This window comes from Heptranchias perlo, chromosome 1, assembly GCF_035084215.1.
Source record: "Heptranchias perlo isolate sHepPer1 chromosome 1, sHepPer1.hap1, whole genome shotgun sequence".
NCBI classification, from domain to species: Eukaryota; Metazoa; Chordata; class Chondrichthyes; order Hexanchiformes; family Hexanchidae; genus Heptranchias; species Heptranchias perlo.
The window spans coordinates 72,580,111-72,603,058 of record NC_090325.1 but is presented as its reverse complement, the minus strand read 5'-3'; the positions used below and the strand labels follow the sequence as shown (position 1 = coordinate 72,603,058).

General features: G+C 42.8%; 1 protein-coding gene across 2 annotated transcripts in view; it reads right to left on the bottom strand.

Annotated features, from left to right (window-relative positions):
• cwc27 (CWC27 spliceosome associated cyclophilin) overlaps positions 1 to 22,948 on the bottom strand; it is a 304,048-nt gene that overhangs the window by 29,193 nt on the left and 251,907 nt on the right. For both annotated transcript variants that reach the window (XM_067986629.1, XM_067986639.1), the window contains one exon: positions 9,066 to 9,169. In XM_067986629.1, the coding sequence (XP_067842730.1) occupies positions 9,066 to 9,169 (104 nt within the window). The remainder of the gene's footprint in view (positions 1 to 9,065; positions 9,170 to 22,948) is intronic.

The window sequence follows — 22,948 nt, the reverse complement described above, 5'->3', positions numbered from 1 at the left end:
TGTAGCAAGCACAACAAGAGTTTGATTTAGTTTTATGGAATGAAGGTGAAGGAGTACCAGTGGGAGGGCATTTTGGTGGTAGATTTAGCATAGTTATGGAAAAGGACAGAGGTAGAACAGGAGTAAAAGTTCTATATTGGGGAAAGACCAATTTTACTAAGCTGGGAAGTGATTTAGCAAAAGTGGACTGAAAACAGCTACTTGAAGGTAAATCAGTGTCAAAGGAGTGGGAGGCATTCAAGGGGTTCAGAGTAAGGGGTTTAGCATCTTTGAAAGTAGATAAATTGCCAGGTCCGGATGAAATGTAGTCCAGGCTGCTAAGGGAAGCAAGGGAGGAATTAGCGGAAACTCTGACCATCATTTTCCAATCCTCCCTTGCTACAGGCGCGGTGCCGGAGGATTGGAGGACTGCTTATGTTGTACCGTTGTTTAAAAAGGGAGAGATAGACCGAGTAATAATAGGCCAGTCAGTCTAACCTCGGTGGTGGGCAAATTATTGGAATCGATTCTGAGGGACACCATAAATCGTCATTTAGAAAGGCACGGGTCAATCAAGGACAGTCAGCACAGATTTGTTAAGGGAAGGTCGTGTCTGACTAACTTGACTGAATTTTTTGAGTAGGAGGGTCGATGAGGGTATCGCGTTTGATGTAGCGTACATGGATTTTAGCAAGGCTTTTGACAAGGTCCCACATGGCAGACTGGTCAAAAAAGTGAAAGCCCAGGGAATCCAAGGGAAAGTGGCTAGTTGGATCCAAAATTGGCTCAGTGGCAGAAAGCAATGGGTAATGTTTGACGGGTGTGACTGGAAGGCTGTTTCCAGTGGGGTCCCGCAAGGCTCAGTATTAGGTTCCTTGCTTTTTGTGGTATATATTAATGATGTGGATTTGAATGTGGGGGGCTTGATCAAGAAGTTTACAGATGATACAAAAATTGGCCATGTGGTTGATAGTGAGGAGGAAAGCTGTAGACTGTAGGAAGATATCAATGGACTGGTCAGGTGGGCAGAAAAGTGGCAAATGGAATTCAATCCAGAGAAGTGAGAGGTAATGCATTTGGGGAGGACAAACAAAGCAAGGGAGTGCACAATAAATGGGAGGATACTGAGAGGTGTGGAGAAACAAAGGGACCTTGGAGTGCATGTCCACAGGTCCCTGAAGGAAGCAGGACAGGTAGATAAGGTGGTTAAAAATGCAAATGGGATACTTTCCTTTATTAGCCAAGGCATAGAATATAATAGCAGGGAGGTTATGCTAGAACTTTATAAAACATTGGTTAGGCCACAGCTTGAGTATTGCGTACAGTTTTGGTCACCATATTACAGGAAAGATGTGATTGCACTAGAGAGGGTACAGAGGAGATTTACGAGGATGTTGCCAGGGCTGGAGAATTTTAGCTATAAGAAAAGATTGGATAGGCTGGGGTTGTTTTCTTTGGAACAAAGGCAGCTTAGGGGAGATTTAATTGAGGTATATAAAATTATGACGGGACTAGATAGAGTGGATAGGGAGAATGTATTTCCCTTAGCTGATGGGTCAATGACCTGGGGCATAGATTTAAAGTAATTGGTAGAAGGATTAGAGGGGAGCTGAGGAGAAATTCTTTCACCCAGAGGGTGGTGGGGTCTGGTACTCGCTGACTGAAGGGGTGGTAGAGGCAGAAACCCTCAACTCATTTAAAAAGTACTTGGATGTGCCGTAACCTACAGGGCTACAGACCAAGTGCTGGCAAGTGGGATTAAGCTGGATAGCTCTTTTCGGCTGGCATTGACATGAAAGGCTAAATGGCCTCCTTCTGTGCCGTAACTTTCTATGATTGTATGATTTTTGGTGCTGAAAAGTTGTGTTTCCAGGGGAATGAGTTAAATGAAAAAAGACTACTCAGAAGAAGCTACTAGTTCCAGTGAATTCTTGGCTCCCTTAGTCTAACCAAATTGCATGTCAGACTGACATTAAATGAAAACTGAAACAAACATTTCAAAATTGAAGTAAAGAAACATCACCAAAAACATTTCCCAATATTGAAGAAAGTCTACATTTTTATTACTAATATTATGTCAATTAATTACAGTAAAGTCAATTTTGTACATAAACGAGTGTTTAAAATGACCAAAATATTTAAACCCCTCCAACGCACAAAATTTTTAACGGGGTTTCTGGAATACCAGTTAGACCTCTAATGTCTGTTTTGTCCTATGGACTTCTAAAGTTAGCATTAACTCTTTTAAATTTTGAAGCAATATAAACTGGAGTTGGAAATTTATGATTACAAGGCAGCTAAGTTATTTTCATTAGTAGTACAAGCACCAAAATGTAAGTGATATCATTTAAATGCAGCCTTGCAGGTATACTTTGTTACTGAAAGCAAATGCAGCAGCAACAGCTTGGAAAGTACGAAACAAATAAGTAAGATGTCTAAAATGTGCTTTGTTTCCTTAGTGAAACCAAGCTTTTGCAGCTAAACCTGATATTAAGAATCAGGAATGAAAGTATCTGGGTAGTAAGATCAGACAAAATCGTTCACTATGTAAACGTATGGCAGACTACACAGCTGTTTGTCTAGACTTACAGCCTCAAACTGGCTACCCTCTGCTACTTATTACTTATACTAACTGCACATAAAAAAAATCAAAATATCCATGGGACTTTCGTAAACATCAACTATAAACATCAGTATAACATAAATATAAAATATACAAATGTTAAAATATACAAAGCTAGATCTGTGTATTACATGTCAATTACATTCTGACTGTTAACATTTTTGAAATTGTACTCTTTCCAGAGAAAAAAATCTTTTTGATGCTCATGGCACAGTACATTCTTTTTAGGAAGGTGCGGGGGGGGGGTGGGGGTGGGGGGTGGTGAAAGGAGGTCACAAGAGGTAAATGAAAAATGAATACCAGACATTAATCAACTATTCAAGTGCCAACAAAATAGAGACTCTGACTGAAACTGTCAGTGAAACAAGTGCTTCTTGTAAACCAAATATTTAATACAGAATATCTATTTACATTAAGATAACAACACAATTCTAGTTGTTAAGAGGACAAGATTGCTTCCTACTGGCTATATCATAGAATACATAATCTGATACATGATAATTTGCATTCCTGGCCAGCTGGCATTCTGACAGCTACACCTGAATGCCATAAACTCTTCCAGTCTACATCATGACAACACAAAATCAAAATCAAAGTTTATTTAAGCCTGGCCGTATGCATAAACAATACAGAAGTAAACAAAAAAATCAATAGTATGTATATATATTCCACTGCAAATTTAATACATTCTTTTTTTACCAGCAACAAAATAAAACAAATTACAGCATTAACTGATGAAATGGAGTCACTCCCTTTTGAAAGTTACTATTGAATCTGCTTCCACCACCCTTTCAGTTAGTGCATTCCAGATCGTCAGAACATGTTGCGCAAAAAAAATTCTCCTCCGCAAACAACCACAAGGGAATATGATGTAGTGACGATAATGGAGACCTGGCTCAAAAAAGGGTAGGATTGGGTACTAAATATTCCTGGATTCAAGGTGTTCAGCAAAGATAGGGAAGGAAAGCAAGGGTTGGAGAGGGTGGCAGTATTAATTGAGGAGAATATTGCAGGGCTGGAGAGAGAGGATGTCCTTGAGGAGTCAAGGACAGAATCTATTTGGTTGGAGTTAAGAATAGAGGCACCATTACTGCTGGGTGTATTCTATAGGCCACCAATTAGTGGGAAGGATATAGAGGAGCAAATTTGCAGGGAAATTACAGAGAGGTGCAAGAACTATAGAGTCGTGATAATTGGGGACTTCAACTATCCTAATAGTTGAATAGTAATAGTGTAAAAGGCAAAGAGGGGAAAGAATTTCTGAATTGTGCTCAGGAGAACTTTCTTGATCAGTATGTTTCCGGCCCAACGAGGAAGGCGGCATTGCTGCAACTGGTTCTGGGGGTTGAGGTAGGTCAAGCGTCAGTGGGGGAAGCATTTAGGGAACAGTAATCATGGTATCTTAAGGTTTAGATTAGTTATGGAAAAGAACAAGGAGCAATCTAGAGTAAGAATACTTAATTGGAGGAGGGCTAATTTCTGTGGTTGAGAACGGATCTGGCCCGGGTAAATTGGAATCAAAGATTGGCAGGCAAAACTGTAATCGCACAATGGGCGGCCTTTAAAGAGGAGATGGTTTGGGTACAGTTCAGGTACATTCCCACGAGGGGGAAAGGTGGGGAAAGGTAGGACAACCAAAGCCAGAGCTCCCTGGATGATGAAAGAGATAGATAATAAGATTAAGCAGAAAAAGGGGGCATATGACGGATGTCAGGTTGATAATACAAGTGAGAACCAGGCTGAATACAGATAGTACAAAGGAGGAGTGAAAAAGGAAATAAAAGGGGCAAAGACAGAGTATGAGAATAGACTGGTGGCTAACATAAAAGGGAATCCAAAAGTCTTCTATAGGCATATAAATAGTAAACAGGTAGTAAAAGGAGGGGAGGGGCCGATTAGGGATCAAAAAGGAGATCTACGCATGGAGGTAGAGGGCATGGCTGAGGCACAAAATGAGTACTTTGCATCTGACTTTACCAAGGAAGAAGATGCTGCGAAAGTCAAAGTAAAAGAGGAGGTAGTTGAGATACAGGATGGACTAAAAATTGAAAAAGAGGAGCTACTAGAAAGGCTAGCTGTACTTAAAGTAGATAAATCACCTCGTTCAGATGGGAAGCATCCTAGGTTGCTGAGGGAAGTAAGGGTGGAAATTGCAGAGGTGCTGGCCATAATCTTCCAATCCTCCTTAGATAGGGGGGTGGTGCCAGAGGACTGAAGAAATATAAATACAACCTTGTTCAAAAAAGGGTGTAAGGATAAACCCAGCAACTACAGGCCAGTCAATTTAACCTCGGTGGTAGGGAAGCTTTTAGAAACTATAATCTGTGACAAAATTAATAGTCACTTGGACAAGTGTGGATTAATAAAAGAAAGCCAGCAGGGATTTGTTAAAGGCAATTTGTGTTTAACTCACTTGATTGAGTTTTTTGATGAGGTAACACAGAGGGTTGATGAGGGCAATGCGGCAATGTTGTGTATATGGACATTCAAAAAGCGTTTGATAAAAGTGCCACGATAGGCTTGTCAGCAAAATTGAAGCCCATGGAATAAAAGGGGCAGTAGCAGCATGGATACGAAATTGGCTAAGTGACAGGAAATAGATAGTGGTGAACAGAGGCAGAGTACAAAAGCAAGTAAGTTGTGGTGAACCTTTATAAGGAATAGTGTGTCCAATTCTGAGCACCGCACTTTAAGAAGGATGTGAAGGCCTTAGAGAGTGCAGAAAGGTTTTACTAGAATGGCTCCAGGGATGAGGGACTTCGGTTATGTGGATAGACTGGAGAAACTGGGGTTGTTCTCCTTAGAGCAGAGAATGTTGAGAGGAGGTTTGATAGAAGTGTTCAAAATCATGAAGGGTTTAAATGAAGTAAATACTGTGGCTATGAGAGCAGGTCAGAGGCTGGGTATTCTGCGGCGAGTGACTCACCTCCTGACTCCCCAAAGCCTTTCCACCATCTACAAGGCACAAGTCAGGAGTGTGATAGAATACTCTCCACTTGCTTGGATGAGTGCAGCTCCAACAACACTCAAGAAGCTCGACACCATCCAAGATAAAGCAGCCCGCTTGATTGGCATCCCATCCACCACCCTAAACATTCACTCCCTTCACCACCGCAGCAACTCACCAAGGCTTCTTCAACAGCACCTCCCAAACCTGCGACCTCTACCACCTAGAAGGACAAGAGCAGCAGGCACATGGGAACAACACCACCTGCACGTTCCCCTCCAAGTCACACACTATCCTGACTTGGAAATATATCGCCGTTCCTGCACCCTCACTGGGTCAAAATCCTGGAACTCCCTTCCTAACAGCACTGTGGGAGAACCGTCACCACATGGACTGCAGTGGTTCAAGAAGGCGGCTCACCACCACCTTCTCAAGGCCAATTAGGGATGGGCAATAAATGCCGGCCTCGCCAGTGACGCCCACATCCCATGAACGAATAAAAAAAACGGTTCCCATTGGCGGAAGGGTCAGAACCAGAGGACACAGATTTAAGGTGATTGGCAAAAGAACCAAAGGCGATATGAGGAAGAACGTTTTAGGTATTGAGTGGTTATGATCTGGACTGCGCTTCCTGAAAGGATGGCGGGAGCAGATTCAATCGTGGCTTTCAAAAAGGAATTGGATAAATACTTGAAGGGAAAAAATTTGCAGGGCTACGAGGAATGAGCGGGGGAATTGGACTAACTGGATTACTCTTAAAAGAGCCGGAACGGGCTCAATGGGCCTCCTCCTGTGCTGTAACCATTCTATAATTTTATCTCCCAATGGTTCTTTTGCCAATTATCTTAAATCTGTGTCCTCTGGTTATCGACCCTCCTGCCAATGGAAACAGTTTCTCCTTATCTACTCTTATCACCCTTCATAATTTTGAACATCTCAAATGGATATCCCCTTAAGCTTCTCTGCTCTAAGGAGAACAATCCCAGCTTCTCTAGGGTCTCCCCATATATCTGAAGTCCCAAAATCCCTTCCTTTGTCTATCCTTTTGCTATTTATATGTTTATAAAAGACTTCAGTGTTCCCTTTTACGTTACCTGCTAATCTTTTCTCTACACACTCTTTGCCCCATTTATTTCCTTTTGCGGTTTTCCTCTGTAGTTTCTGTATTCAGCTTGGTTCTCTACTCTATTATGAACCTTACATTTGTCATAAGCCTCCTTTTTTTGTTTCATTTTAATCTCTATATCTTTAGTCATCCAGGGAGCTCCAGGTTTGGATGCTCTTCCTTTCCCCCTCATAGGAATGTGTCTAGTCAGTACTCGAACCAACTCGTCTTTGAACGCCTCCCATTGCTCATTTACTGTTTTACTTGCCAATCTTTGTTTCCAATCCACCTAGGCCAAATCCCTTTTCAGCTTACTGAAATTAGCCCTCTTCCAGTTGAATATCTTCACCTTTGATTGTTCCTTGACCCTTTCCAAAACTTCTCTAAACCTAATGATATTATGATCACTGTTTTCCAAATGCTCGCCCAATGAAACATGTTCCACTTGCCCCACTTCATTCCCCAGAACTAGATCCAGCACTGCTTCCTTCCTCGTGGGGATGGAAATATACTGATCAAGAAAGTTCTCTTGTACACATTTCAGGAATTCCTTCCCCTCCACACTGTTTTTCCCCCAGTTGATATTAGGATAATTGAAGTCCCCCATTATCACTACTCTATTGTTTTACATCTTTCTGAAATTTGCCTGTAGATTTGCTCATCTACCTCCTTCCCACTATTTGGTGGTCTATAATATATCCAGCAGCGTATCAGCTCCTTTTGTGTTCCTTACCTCTAACCAAATAGATTTTGTCTTTGAACCCTCAAGCATATCATCCCTGTCCAGGGCTTTAACAGTATCAATACAATTAACAGTGATCAATACTGGCACCCCCAACCCCCTCCTTTATTTCCATCCCTATTTTTACTGAATACATTGTAGCCAAGAATGTTAAGTTCCCTTTCCTAGGAACATAGGAACAGGAGTAGGCCATTCAGCCCCTCATGCCTACTCCGCCATTTGATAAGATCATGGCTGATCTGTGATCTAACTCCATATACTGTGATCTAACTCCATATACTTTCCTGCCCTTGTTTCAGCCAGGTCTCTGATTCTGCCACTATATCATAACCCCATGTGGCAACTTGTGCCTGCAGCTCATCAACCTGATTCATCACGCTCCGTCCATTTATGCACATGCACTTCAAACCTGCCGTAGTCTGCTTTGCATTTCTCCCCTGTCTGATCCCTCCTTTTTCTGGACTACTCTTTATTCCAATGCTGTTTATCTCTTCCAGTCCTCTACGCACCTTGTTTCTCCTCTCTGTGCTTCATCCTGGTTCCCCCACCCCTGCCAAATTAGTTTAAACCCTCTCCCACAGCACTAGTCAACCTCCCTGAGAGGACACTGGTCCCAGGCCTGTTCAGGTGCAACCTGTCCATTTTGTACAGGTCCCTCCTGCTCCAGAACCAGACTCAATGTGCCAGCAATTTGAAGCCCTTACCCCTGCACCATTTCTTCAGCCACGCATTTACACCTCCTCTGGACCCATCTTTTGTTTATTTACTTGTTCCATTACCAGCTCCTTTTGCCGAGCACCATCATCCCTTTTGTCATTTAATCACTCCTGCTCTCCACCCCATCACAGACCTTCCCCTTTGTTCTTTCCTCCCCCCCAGCTTTTCCCTGACTCTGTACTTGCTTATAAATTGTTAAATCTCCAACTTCTTCCAGTTCTGATGAAAGGTCATCAACCTGAAACGTTAACTCTGTTTCTCTCTCCACAGATGCTGCCTGACCTGCTGAGCATTTTCCAGCATTTTCTGCACCTGTTCCGTGACATCCTCTACCCTTGCACCAGGGAGGCAACACACAATGTGAGATTCACGTCGACGGTTGCATAAAGCCTGTCTATTGAATCCCTTATGACAACTGCATTTTTACACTTCCCTGTGCAGTCATTTGCCCCACGGTGCTGTGAATTTGATTTAGACTGCAATCCCCCGAGTTGTCGCCACCCTCACAGCACTGAAAACTGGTTTGTGAGTGCCACACTCCCAGAGGAAATATGGCCTGTGGCGCATCTCTGAGGCGAGCAGAAGTCAGTGGGACCGTCCCCAGATCAGAAATTCTAAGCTAACAGGTATAATTTCAATTCTACTGCCATTACCAACTATATTTTGTCATAAAAATCACCTAGAAATTCGATGACGCTGTGCCCATTTTACAGGCATAGGATGGGCGTTAAAGCATCCGAAAAGGCAGGATGGAACAAACTAATTTCTAGGCCATTGTTTGCACAATGAGAAAACCCTACTAAAGATGTACAATTTCCAAAATATTGGGCCAAGACTTTTTAATTTCTTTTATTTAAGACAGATTGTCAACACTTAAAGTTTAAAGTTAGAGATTAATTCTTCAATAATTAAGTAAAGGTATACAGGGTACTTTGTTGATTATAGCACTCACCAGCCTTGATCATCTTCTCCTTCTGGTTGAACTATTTCTTTCTCTGGAGTTTCTGAGATGGCCTTTGTTAGCTTTGATTTGAATCGATCAAGTAATGCCAAAGTCTGTCAATAGAAATCATTAGTAATTGGATAACATAGAATTGGGACTGTCCTCATAACTTAGGTCTGAGATATGAATTTGCTTTGATATTTGGCCTTTTTGGACAAAATAAGTAATAACCTCTTCCCCACTTTGTACAACATTTTCTTTCACCTCCTGTTTCATAGAATCATAGAAAGGTTACAGCACGGAAGGAGGCCATTCGGCCCATCGTGACCGCAAGAGCAATCCAGGTAGTCCCACTCCCTGCCCTATCCCTGTAGCCCTGCAAATATTTTACTTTTAAGTACTTATGCAGTTCCCTTTTGAAGGCCATGATTGAATCTGCCTCCACCACCCCCTCGGGCAGTGCATTCCAGATCCTAACCACTCGATGTGTAAAAAGGTTTTTCCTCATGTCACCTTTGGTTCTTATGCCAATCACCTTAAATCTATGCCCTTTGGTTCTTGACCCTTCCGCCAATGGGAAAAGTTTCTCTCTATCTACTCTATCTAGACCCTTCATGATTTTGAATAGCTCTATCAAATCTCCTCTCAACCTTCTCTGTTCCGAGGAGAACAACCGCAGCTTCTCCAGTCTATCCACATAACTAAAGTCCCTCATCCCTGGAACCATTCTAGTAAATCTCTTCCGCACCCTCTCTAAGGCCTTCACATCTTTCCTATAGTGTGGTGCCCAGAACTGGACACAATACTCCAGTTGTGGCTGAACCAGTGTTTTATAAAGGTTCATCACAACTTCCTCACTTTTGTACTCTATGCCTCTATTTATAAAGCCCAGGATCACATACGCTTTTTTAACCGCCTTTTCAACCTGCCCTGCCACCTTCAACAATTTATGCACATATACCCCCAGATCCCTCTGTTCCTGTACCCCTTTTAGAATTGTGCCCTCTAGTTTATATTGCCTCTCCTTCTTCTTCCTAACGAAATGTATCACTTCGCATTTTTCTGCATTAAATTTCATCTGCCACATGTCCGCCCATCTCACCAGCCTGTCTACATCCTCTTGAAGTCTATCACTATCCTCCTCACTGTTCACTACCCTTCCAAGTTTTGTGTCATCTGCAAATTTGGAAATTCTGTCCTGCACGCCCAAGTCCAAGTCATTAATATATATCAAGAAAAACAGTGGTCCCAGCACTGACCCCTGGGGAACACCACTGTACACCTCCCTCCAGTCCGAAAAACAACTGTTCACCACTACTCTCCGTTTCCTGTCACTTAGCCAATTCTGTATCCATGTTGCTACTGCCCCCTTTATTCCATGGGCCGCAACCTTGATGACAAGCCTACCTTGCGGCACCTTGCGGTACCATCAAACGCCTTTTAAAAGTCTATATACACCACATCAACTGCATTGCTCTCATCTACCCTCTCTGTTACCTCATCAAAAAACTCTATCAGCTTAGTTAAACACGATTTGCCTTTAACAAATCTGTGCTGGCTTTCCCTAATCAATCCACACTAATCCAAGTGACTGTTAATTCTGTCCTGGATTATCGTTTCTAAAAGATTCCTCACCACCGACTGGCCTATAGTTGCTGGGTTTATCCTTACACCCTTTCTTGAACAAGGGTTTAACGTTTGTGATTCTCCAGTCCTCTGGCACCACCCCCGTATCTAAGGATGTTTGGAAGATTATGGCCAGTACCTCCGCAAATTCCACCCTTACTTCCCTCAGCAACCTAGGATGCATCCCATCCGGACTGGGTGACTTATCTACTTTAAGTACAGCTAGCCTTTTTAGTACCTCTTCTTTATCAATTTTTAGCCCATCCAGTATCTCAACCATATCTTCCTTTACTGAGACTCTACCAAGGAAGAAGATGCTGCCAAAGACAGATGCAAAGTACTCATTTAGTACCTCAGTCACACCCTCTGCCGCCATGAGTAGATCTCCTTTATGGTCCCTAATCGGCCCCACCCCTCCTCATACTACCCGTTTACTATTTATATGCTTGTAGAAGACTTTTGGATTCTCTTTTATGTTGGCTGCCAGTCTTTTCTCATACTCTCTCTTTGCCCTTGTTATTTCCTTTTTCACTTTCCCTCTAAACTTTCTATATTCTGCCTGGTTTTCACTTGTGTTATCAACCTGATATCTATCATACTTCCCTTTTTTCCCACTTCATCTTACTCTCTATTTCTTTTGTCATCCAGGGAGCTCTAGCTTTCATTGTCCTACTTTTCTCCCTCTTGAATGTACCTGGACTGTACCCGAACCATCTCCTCTTTAACGGCCGCCCATTGTTCAATTACAGTTTTGCCTGCCAATCTTTGATTCCAATTTACCCAGGCCAGGTCTGTTCTCATCCCACTGAAACTGGCCCTCCTCTAAGTGAGTATTTTTACTTTAGAGTGGTCTGTGTCCTTTTCCATAGCTATTCTAAATCTTATGATACTATGATTGCTGCTCACTAAATGCTCCCCCACTGACACTTGCTCCACTTGGCCCGCCTCATTCTCTAGAACCAAGTCCAGCAATGCCTCCTTCCTCTTTAACATGGAAATGCATGCAAGTGATCTGTTGCCATGCATGCCGTTCGGAGACTGAATAGCGTAACACATTGGCCTTTTAACTCTCAGATCTGAATATGAATCCAGTCCAGACTGGTGTGATTAAGGTCTCCTCTCTCAACTGGCTCTAAGATTACAATGTGAAATGAGTTGAGCAGTCTCAACCTGGTCCTAATGCCATCAGCTCAAATTTGCCTGTAAGGATGGCTGCTGTGAGAAGTGGAAATATTCACACTGGTGAGGTCGGGCCCAAAGCACATTGTTATGGCAGAGAAAAGAAATGTTTACTCTGCAGCTAGTTATTCCATACCTGACCTTGGCGTGATTTATGCTGAAAAAAATACGAATATTGGCGTGAGTCAGATATCTTAAAGAACGTTGCTGCATTCATATCAGCACACATTCTGTGTTCCTGTTCACGTGCAGTGCATCTCTACGTTTCAAAGAAAAGTAGAGCACCCAGTATGCGGTCAGCTTCACCCAGTTACATTCTTTTAAGTCTACTTACTGGCATGAATGTAGCAACCTGAGGAGGGGCTACACTTGTATCATTAAATAGACTGGTTTCACAATAGTGGTTACAAAAGTTTGAGATGATGGAAGGCAATAAAGAAACATATCATGTCCTGGAACTGGATGCAAGTTTTAAAGCTAGAAGCTGTCCTGAAGGGGGAGGTGCAGTGGTGGAATTGGGGGCAACTGGAATTGGTTCAACTGAGGCAGGCTGCAACTCAAGATGCATTGGTGAAAAAAGGCACAATAATTTTTATAGAGCAAAATCATGAAGTAAATTTGTTCAGTTTGAGGCAATTTCAATGAAATCCAGCAACTACAGGAGAAAATTTGAAGCTGTTTATATCAAACAAAAGAATAAGCATAAACAATATTCTGAACTTTTTCTGCTGTGTTGACAGGATGGCTTCACTCTTGCCAATGTTAAGCTGGACACACTTTTAACTAATTCATGACTTGATGTTGGACTAGTACTTAAACATAGGCAGCCTGGTTCCTATTCTATGTGGAAAATGAATAAATAAATGAGAGTTTGTTTATGATAATCACACCAGCAAAGAGGCTCTTGAGAAAAATGTCTCCCAAGGGGACTGGGTGGTGAAGTGGCTTGGACGCAGGCCTTTTATCCCTGGGACCTGATACAAAATTGGTAATCTTACTTTAAGGGTCGACAGGATGGCTAATGTTACACTGGTACAGTAGGGGGTGCTCTCCTGTGATTGTGATTGAGGCATATCCTTGGGGTAGGGTAGAAGGAATTTACCCCGCAATCTATGCTAATACGGGAGTGACTGATGCGGGAGGGCCATGATTTTAGCATAGCAGCGTGAAGTCGGTGGGTGGGTGGATTTGAGGGAAACTGGAGGCAAAGTGAGCACGTTTAAATCTGCGATCGTATCTTGATTGCAGTCAATTATCTTTGTCTCTAAGCTGCGCAGCGGGCCTACTCCGCACCCGAATGACACGATTTAAAGCCCACTATATAAAGGGCCAGTCCAAGAATGGTTTTTGATGCAGAAAGGAGAAATGGAGTGCAGGAAGCAAAGGCTACCCCCAGATTTAATGTTGCCTCCCTGGATGTACTGCTGGCTGCAGTGAGAGCCAAGAGGGAGGTAATGTTTCCAACGGATGGCAGGAAGAAATCTGGCTCTGTAACCAAAAATGCTTGGCTGGAGGTGGCAGAAGAGGTGAGCCGCAGGAGCACAGTGCCCGGGTCTTGGGTTCAGTGCAGGAAGCATTTTATTGACTTAACCAGGTCAGGAAAAGTGAGTACAGCTGCTGATTCAACCACATCTTGCGTTGTTCAACATCACCCCCACCCCATCCCCCCGCACCGTATTACTCGAGTCGGCACGCCTACCACACCCCATAATTCCTTAAACCAACTTAAATGTCAGCAGCAGCAACCATCCTTCACTTTCCATGCAACCTGCAGATGGCTGGTGACAGAACTTTAACATCTTTCACACACGTGATGAATTGATTTTATCAATGATGTAACTGTGCCACACCCCAGTGAGGTCATTGGAAAGATTGTCACTTTTGTGATGAATCAATAATATTGCTTTCTTTTGTCTTCCAGGGCCTTCACGTCTTCACGAGGAATCAGCAGAAATGGAAGAAAGTGATTTCTCAGAGGAGCTCATTCCTTCTGAGGGTGCACTGTCACAGGACATATAGCTGTGCACCAGCACTGATACTCGCACTTTGGTGGGTCCTGTTAGACGGTTAGTTGAGTTGTCATCTGGTGACTCGAGCAGACACTGGTGGCAGGGGCAGCAGTGGAGAGTCCTTTTTCGGGGCCATACTCCTCTCCAAGCTCTGCTCAGTTGGACGTAGATGCTGAACCCTGGGGCCATCATTGAGAAGGACAATGATAGAGGTGCAGCAGCAATTTTGTGAGGTAATGGAAAAAGTGCCATGCACATGCTCCACAATAGCGGAGAGGATGGAGGAATTCAACTCCATTGCTAGTGGATTAGTGGTACCAATTGCGAGAATGTCTGTGATGGAGAGAACAGTAGCCTCCATTAAGCTTTAAGCATGGATCTCAAATGAGTGCAGGTGCAGCAGTCTTTGGTGGGGCCCTCAAGGGCTCCAAAACCCAGAGGTCGTAAGCCGAGAGCATCTCAGCAGTTAGGGCAGGGATCTAAGCAACCTGCCAATACCTCTGCTGAAGCCACAGGGGATGCACCATGAAGACCCTTGGTCAATTACAATTGCTTAGAAAGAGAAAGGCTAAGCAATTGTAATTGACCAAGGGTTTTTGACAAACTTCCATGTAGTTAATTTATTTATTTTTTGCTATGGCACATTAAATTTGATCATTATCACCACCATTGCCATGTCTTGGCCATTATTGAGTTCCTTTTGTGAATTCGCCCTTTTCTGTGCTTCATCATGAATGCCAAGACATGATGCCACCCTTTGGGTGTATGTGCAAGGGTGAATGCGTTGTTGAAGGACTGTTTTGTGCGGGAGGGGGGGGGAAAGAGTTGGTGGTGGCGATTGTTCCAGGCGGCCTGAGTATTTCAAAGTTTTCAATTTGCACATTTCATTATGAGAACCTGTAAGAGATGAGGGTATCCTAGGCATCAATGTGCATGGCAGCTCTGGCGAAGGGATCCCCATCTTCATTTTCCTCCTCCTCAGATGTACTGTGGAATAGATCCATTGTGCCTCCCATCCTGATCTTGTCAGTTTGAGGGGCTCCAAAATGTAGGTAAATTTGTCTGAACACAAGAATTCTCAGTCTCATCAAAGAAATCTCAGTCTAAACACAAAGAACTCCCAGCCACACGTTTGTCTGAGAGAACTTACCTCATCTTTTATTGAGATGTGTCAATCACTGGTTTAAATGAGCCTCGGCTGCAACTCGCCTCTGTTTCAATGGCGTGTTTCAGAAGCCACGAGACACGTTCAGGAGTAGTTAAATCCATTTCTGTTGCAGAATCCACAAAAAGTAAATTATCTAAAGTGTTTCAACTACCTGAATTGGCCCTTTAAATATTGGCCCTCCGCCTTTAAGTGGGGATGGGACTTCTGGATTTCTGATGTGCGTGCGCATCCTAATGCGCCCAGGTTAAACCCGGATGTGGGCACGTTGAAGCGGAGATGCTGTCCTGGTTCAAAAAGATGCTACTTTAACCTCCCACCCGCCCTCAACCCACCCGTTCTTGGGGGTTAAAAATAACCCCGCCCCGGGTGTTCAGAAATGGACATGTTCTATTCCATAGCACTAACATCTCTTACCTTGATGAGCACAAAATATGTTCACATGAAGAATTGTGAAACGATAAAATATCACCCACTCTACATATTTTCTTCCTGCAGACTGGCTTAATCCCTCCCAAGTACCATACATTCTGGAGAAACGTACAAGACAGATTACACAAGTCAAGATTAAATTGAAGCATTCACACTTCCCATCCAAAATTCACCTTGTTAAACTGGTCAATTGAAATGATAAAACTGCCCATCATGGGTAGAGTCAACCTCATTTATTGAATGAAGTTAAGCCTGTGTTCCAAAGGAAAAAATTACTTTCAGGAACACTGCTCTTCTCAATTTTCCCTTATACCTGCTGACTAATAGTCTCACTTTTCTCAGTTCTTGTCTGTATTGAGCTTAGCAAGAGCACTGAAACATTCCAATCTAAATTTGGCGTACATATTACTGAACTAGTGACAACTTTAGGTATCAGCCGTGGCTCAGTGGTAGCACTCTTGGCTCTGAGTCAGAGGTTCTGGGTTCAAGAGACACAAAAATCAAGGCTGACACTTCAGAGCGATACTGAGGGAGTGCTGCATTGTTGGAGGTGCTGCCTTTTGGATGAGGGATTAAACAGAGGCCCTGTCTGCCCTCTCAGGTGGACGTCAAAGATCCCATGGTACTATACGAAGAAGAGCACTGGAAGCTACTTGTTCTGAAGAGTGGTTATTAGATCCACCCCTGTAATCCACTTGTTAAAGATGGCTCGAGTTCCCTTCTGGTACAGGGTCCATACCAGGGTGCTGCTGTGGACATCTGCTGTCTCAATCTGTACTCCTGAAAAGTGATGCATTGACACTTCATTGATTTTAATGCCAGATCTGTAGCATGTCTGTGCAGGATGGGGGAGCAAGTCCCTCTCTGTTTGTTTTCATTTACTGAATGACTGTTGCATCAGTGGTCCATAGTTTGAGCATGCTGCCCAGCAGTCTGCTCTTGGAGTGGTAGTTGAGAGCATGCACTCTGAACTCAAGCCTGTGCATGAAGTGTGAGAAAGTAGTTAATTTCTTTGGATGCAGATTCTTACATGTAGATGCTCCATTGTGAGGGAGGTGTTGGTGACCATTTCCAACAATGGAAGTGGCAGAATCCGTAAGATTTTCTTAACTTAAGTGAACTACTTTAGGTCACTGGCCTGGTATACAGCAACAAGTCGGGAAAGGGATGAGGGTGTTATAGACACTGCACAAGTTTTTAACTGCATAGGATGCATGAGCAAGGAAAGGAAGGAAAAGACTTGGATTTACATATTCATGACCTCAGGATGTCCCAAAGTGCTTTACAGCCAATGAAGTACATTTGAAGTTTAGTCACTGTTGTAATGTAGAAAACGCGGCAGCCATTTTGTGCACAGCAAGGTGCTAATGACCAGTTCATCTGTTTTTTTGAAAAGTGATGTTGGTCGAGGGATAAATATTGTCCAGGACACCGGGATGAACTCCCCTGCTCTTCTAGCAAAGTGCTTTGGGATCTTTTACGTCCACCTGAGAGGGCAGACGGGTTTAACGTCTCATCCAAAAGACTGCACCTTCAACAGTGCAGCACTCCCTCAGTACTGCACTGGAGTGTCGGCGTAGATTTTGTGCTCAAGTCCCTGGAGTGGGACTTGAACACACAATCGTCTGACTTTTTTTGCAGGTATCACTGTGCTAAAAGCCTGGAACCCAGACTTATAATCACGCCTCGAGCCCGAATAACCTCAAACTAGTACACTGGTAGGAGTACCATGTCCGCTTGTCTGGAAATAGGCTTTTTCATGGGTTACAGCTGGACACTCTCCTCTGGGAATATCTGGGTTACTGAGACCTTTTTGAAATTTTTGTTCAAGATGAGGGAGTGATGAGGGAGTTAAAGATCCACAGATTTAGTGTGGACCCACCCTTCCCCATTTAGATTTCTATTTTCATGACAACAATATATCAAGAATAAAGTTGTGAGTTTTGTTCGAATGGGTATCTCTTCAATTCAGCTGTAAAAAGCTTGAGCATATCTTCATGCAAAATATATTACATCCACGAAACCTCAGACTGTCCTGAGATAACTACACTAATGAACTTTGGATAAATTGTTCAAATTGAAAACTGAAGCCCACATACATGGCTTCTATAGTGGCGAGTGTATGGCGACAACAACAACAACTTGCATTTATATAGCGCCTCTAGCGTAGTAAAAGAGAGGAGTTGTCAAAGTAACCTTGATGAGTTGCTGTAATGCATGCTGTACTGGAGGGGGTGGATATTGAGACCAAAGTCAGGGGCACCGATCAAGTGACCTGCTCTGTCCTGGCTGGAGTTTCTTCCATTATTTCACTAATGTTTGGGAGAAGGCTGATACAGCGACAATTAGCTGGGTTAGATTACCCTCCTTTTTGTGGGTAGGACAATCTTCCTCAATGATCAGATAGATACAGGTGTCATAGCTGTACTGGAACAGCTTGTTTAGAGGGTGGCTAGCTCTGATGTGTAGGTCTTCAGGACTATAGCTAGAATTTTGTTAGGCCCCATAGACTTCACTGTATCCAGTGTACTCAGCTGCTTCTGAATGTCTTGTGGAGTGAGCCAAATTGGCTGGACACTGCCATCTACGATGGTACCAACTTTCAGATGATCCTCCATTCAGCTTTGTCTGAAGAAACTTTCAAAAACTTCAGCTTTGCCTCGCGCACTCACGTGCTGACTCCACCATGACTGAGTGTCACAGGCAGTGGGCTTCTTCCTTCTGGATCCTTCATAAGCAAATGGCAGATGTGAGTACCCTCAGGACAAATAAATTCAGTTTGTCAGTTTGTTAAAGGAAAGGAGAGGACTTGCATTTATATAGCACCTTTCACAGCCTCAGAATGTCCCAAAGTGCTTTCCAGCCAATTAAGTACTTTAAAAAAAAAAGTGTAGTCACTGTTGCAATGTAGGGAAACGTGGCAGCCATTTTCCGAACAAGGTTCACAACCAGCAATCAGATAATGACCAGATAATCTGATTTAGTTGGTTGAGGGATAAATATTGGCTAGGACACCAGGAGATCTCCCCCGCTCTTCCTCAAACAGTGCCACGGGATCTTTTATGCTCATCCTGGAAAGCAGACAGGGCCTCGGTTTAACATCTCACCTAAAAGATGGTACCTCCGATGGTGCAGTACTACGATCTTCTGACTCAAGAAGCGAGAGTGCTAACTCTGAGCCAAGGCTGACACCTAAAATAAAACTGTCCAAAGTAGGGCTCATGTCCATCACCTTGAGATTAAAGGTCCCATGCTTTATCAACTGAGATAACCAAGCCGATTGTTGTAGTCTGGTTGATGGATTATTTTTCCCTTTTTCCTTTTCTCCTATACAAGTTCAATACTGTCTCTCAAAGTGGCATCTGCCACCTGACTTTCTGTAACAAGTATACTCCTAGGATTTCAATATGGTGTTGCAGTTCTGGAAAACATCAGATACCACTGCTTTGGCAATTATTCTTTCCGAGGTCCTATCAAATAGCTGTCAGATTATATCAATAACCGTATCAGGGCAGCCAAACCTTGCCAAGAACTTCTTAAGTCTCAGTTTGCTTATAAAAGCCTTTACAGCCATTGACGAGGCTACTATTTGGTCCATTGTGCCCTTGGTGGCTGTTTGCTAGAGCAATCTAAACCTAATCCGTCTGTCCTCTCCCCATAACTGCCTTTATCAAGTTGAAGACGACTATGAACAGAAACTTGTTCCTTGTGTTTTTGCTGAACCTGTCTTATAATGAAGATTAGGTTCACAGTACTTTGCTTGGGTTGAAAACCACATTGCATCTCAGAAAGAAAACTGCTTGTACTGGTCTTGCTAAGGCAGTTCAGGAGGACCCTGCCAAAGAGACTGCTAGCAAGTCAGGAGTGAGGTATCATGATATTTCCCACAATCAGAATGATCACCATTATGTTTGTATCATATCAACCACCTTTTTATTCAAGATCAGTTAGAAGAGTTTGAAGAGATCTTTTACATTGGTTGGACAATCATTCCAGAGATACGTTCTCAAATAGGTTCGTTCTCGAGAAAGAGAATTTATCAGTCTTTGTTGTAGATCTTGTGGACACCCGAGGTCATAAAGTATGTGAACAGGCAGAAAAAACCCTTTGGATGGTGCTTCCAGCATCTGCTTTCAGGACAACTATAGTTGACTGTTGCAAAAGGCAAAGCACCTGGCTAATGTTGTCCACTGACATAAATCTAAATCATCATCTTTGGAGAGATACGAGCAGCGGGCATGTCAAATTGAGTAGTTGAAAGCAATATGTATCCAGTGATTCTGGTAAGAGACTATTAATGTCAGGTGCATGCCTTGCATATACAAATTTTTGCTCTAGGTGTCCAACAGCTTTGACTTTTACTCTGGAGTTACTAGGGCCTTTTGCTGAAGATGTCTTACTTAATCTGTACCTGAACAACCACATGAGAATCTGCTAGTGGGTGTTTTAAAAAGTCTTGTGGGACCCAGTACAGCCTGTCTAGTCTGGGGGAAACTATAATTTCCTTCTTCCCCTGCAGAGCTTTAAAAATGTTCTTGGACTAGAAAATTGCCTGCACCATTCTAGTTGTCAGTGGCCTTATTCTCTTCAGACAAAAGAGTAAATCTTGGAAGGGGTCCTCCTCAAATGGAGGACTTAACTCCAATCCTTTGGTCACTTTGCTAGGCTCATAGTGTCTTGAACAAAAGCAAGGACTCTCTGTCATTAATTAGTACTGGCATTGAGACTGATGGCTATTAAAAGAGACCCTTTTGGCTGGACAGGGTTCCTATTTTTCAGTAAGAGATGCCATTACTAAGCATACTGAGCTGAAAGTGTCTTTGGTAGGTGGTTCCTTAGCCAAGTCCTTGATCTTAGATTTGTGTTTCTTGGAACATGCTAACATTAACAAGCCAGTACTGATCATACAGTGGCTGGATGTTGAGGGTTGTGCTAATATATGGAGATTATTTGGGCAATGATAGATACTTTAGTCTACGGGTGGCTTACTGTTCAAAATTTAAGAGCCAGAAAAAGAAAATTTTATTTGACAACACCTTTAGGTGTTCAGGCCCTTTTTATGTTACAATGGCAGTGACGCCAAAAGTGGATCTCTGCTACTGTCGGCTCTATAGAGATCAGGTCATTTATGTTCAGAAGACAGCATCAACACATCTGCAGTTCATGGCACTCCATTACCATAAATGTGCCTTAAATAAAAATATGCTTTTAGGAATACCAGTAGGAATATCTTCACTGTAGCCTATGGCACAGTATTTTGTTGATTAGAATTGTGACAAGAAAATTCCAGTCATCAACTATTTTTATTAAAAATTTAAAATGCCAATGATCCCAACAATAAGAAATAACAGTAAGCTAAATTTAATAATTTCTGATAAATAATAATGAAACTCCACTACCGGTAGTGATATTAGTACAGTGATAATCTCACTGTAACAACAACAAAAGTATGCTTGCATTGCAGGTCATATGGTCAGGCATTTGACCCAATCTGGCTTTTGACAGGCATTGTTTCTTACTTTTTTTTTTCCTTAAAAGCATATTTCTATTCAGTTGTGCATGATTGTAATAATTCTGAAATGTGACAGATAGGGAGGGGTGAAGCCATGAAGGTATTTTAATACGAGGATGAGAATTTTAAATTTGAGCAGTTTGCTGGACTGGGAGTCAATGTAGGTCAGTGAGGACAGGGGTGATTGATAAATGGGACATGGTGTGGGATAGAATACGAGCAACAGAGTTTTGCATGATTTAAAAATTACGGAGGGTGGAGAGAGGGAGAAATTGGTCAGGAGAGCATTAGAATAGTTGAGTCTGGAGGTGACAAAAGCATGGATGAGGAGCAGTAGATAGGTTGAGGTATGTGCAATGTTGTGGAGGTGGAAGTAGGTGGTCTTTGCGATATAGAGGATTGGAAGCTCATCTCAGAATTGAATAAGATGCTGCGATCGTGAACAGTCTGTTTCAGCCTGAGACAGTGGCCAGGGGAGGGGGTGGAATCAGGGACAAGGTACGAAATTAGTGGTTGGGGCCGAACACAGTGGCTTCTGTTCTAGGTGGAAACTCATTTTGAGCTAACTAAATCTCAAAACTAACTGGTCACATTTTTCTCTATTACAGGCTGTATCTGTTTTTACACCAACCTGGAGTGTCTCTATCTCTCTCACTGACTGACTGCCTAGAGAGAGAGATAGCTCCCTTGCCTAGGTCCATGAGTGCACACAAAGCCTTTTTTGTTATAATTAACATGCAATGGATCTTCCTCCCATACCAACTGAAAACAAAGGAAACTACCTATGTTGATAGCTGAAGACATTTCCTCAATGATATGACGCTTACTGATTACATTTTGTGTGACTGTGACCGTTCGAGTTTTTTGAAGCAGTTACTAGATTAGTGTGTAATCCGATAGACATTGTTTACTTGGATTTTCAGAAAGCCTTCTGAATCTTGTGGTATCAGTGGGAATGTGATACAATGGAATAGGAATTGGCTCCAATCTCGCAGGCAGATAGTTGTAGTCAATGGTTGTGGATCAGCCTGGAGGCAGGTTACTAGTGGTGTCCCACAGGGATTGATGTTAGGTCCATTACTTTTCACTATTATCATTAAAGACCTAGACAGTGATAAGAACATAAATACATAAGAAAGAAGAGCAGGAGTAAGCCATACGGCCCCTCGAGCCTGCTCTGCCATTCAATAAGATCATGGCTGATCTTCTACCTCAACTCCACTTTCTCACCCTATCCCCATATCCCTTGATTCCCTTTGTGTCCAAAGATCGATCAATCTCAGTCTTGAATATACTCAATGACTGAGCATTCACATAATGGGGTAGAGAATTCCAAAGATTCACAACCGTCTGAGTGAAGAAATGGTTCCTCATCTTGGTCCTAAATGGCCGACCTCTTATCTTGAGACTCTGACCCCTAGGTCTAGACTCTCCAGCCAGGGGAAACAGCCTCTCAGCATATACCCTGTCAAGTCTTCTAAGAATTTTATATGTTTCAATAAGATCACCTCTCATTCTTTTAAATGCCAGAGAATATAGGCCCATTCTTCTCAATCTCTCCTCATAGGTCAACCCTCTCATCCCAGGAATCAATCTAGTGAACCTTCGTTGCAACCCCTCTAAGGCAAGTATATCCTTCCTTAGGTAAGGAGACCAAAACTGTACACAGTACTCCAGGTTTGGTCTCGCCAGAGCCCTATATAATTGCAGCAAGACCTCCTTACTCTTATACTCCAACCCCCTTGCAATAAAGGCTAACATACCATTTGCCTCCCTAATTGCTTGCTGTACCTGCATGTTAACTTTCTATGATTTGTGTACAAGGAAATCCAAATCCCTCTGAATACCAACATTTCTTAGTTTCTCACCTTTTAAAAAAATATTCTGCTTCTCTATTCTTCCTACCAAAGTGGATCATTTCAGATTTCCCCACATTATACTCCATCTGCCACCTTCTTGCTCACTCACT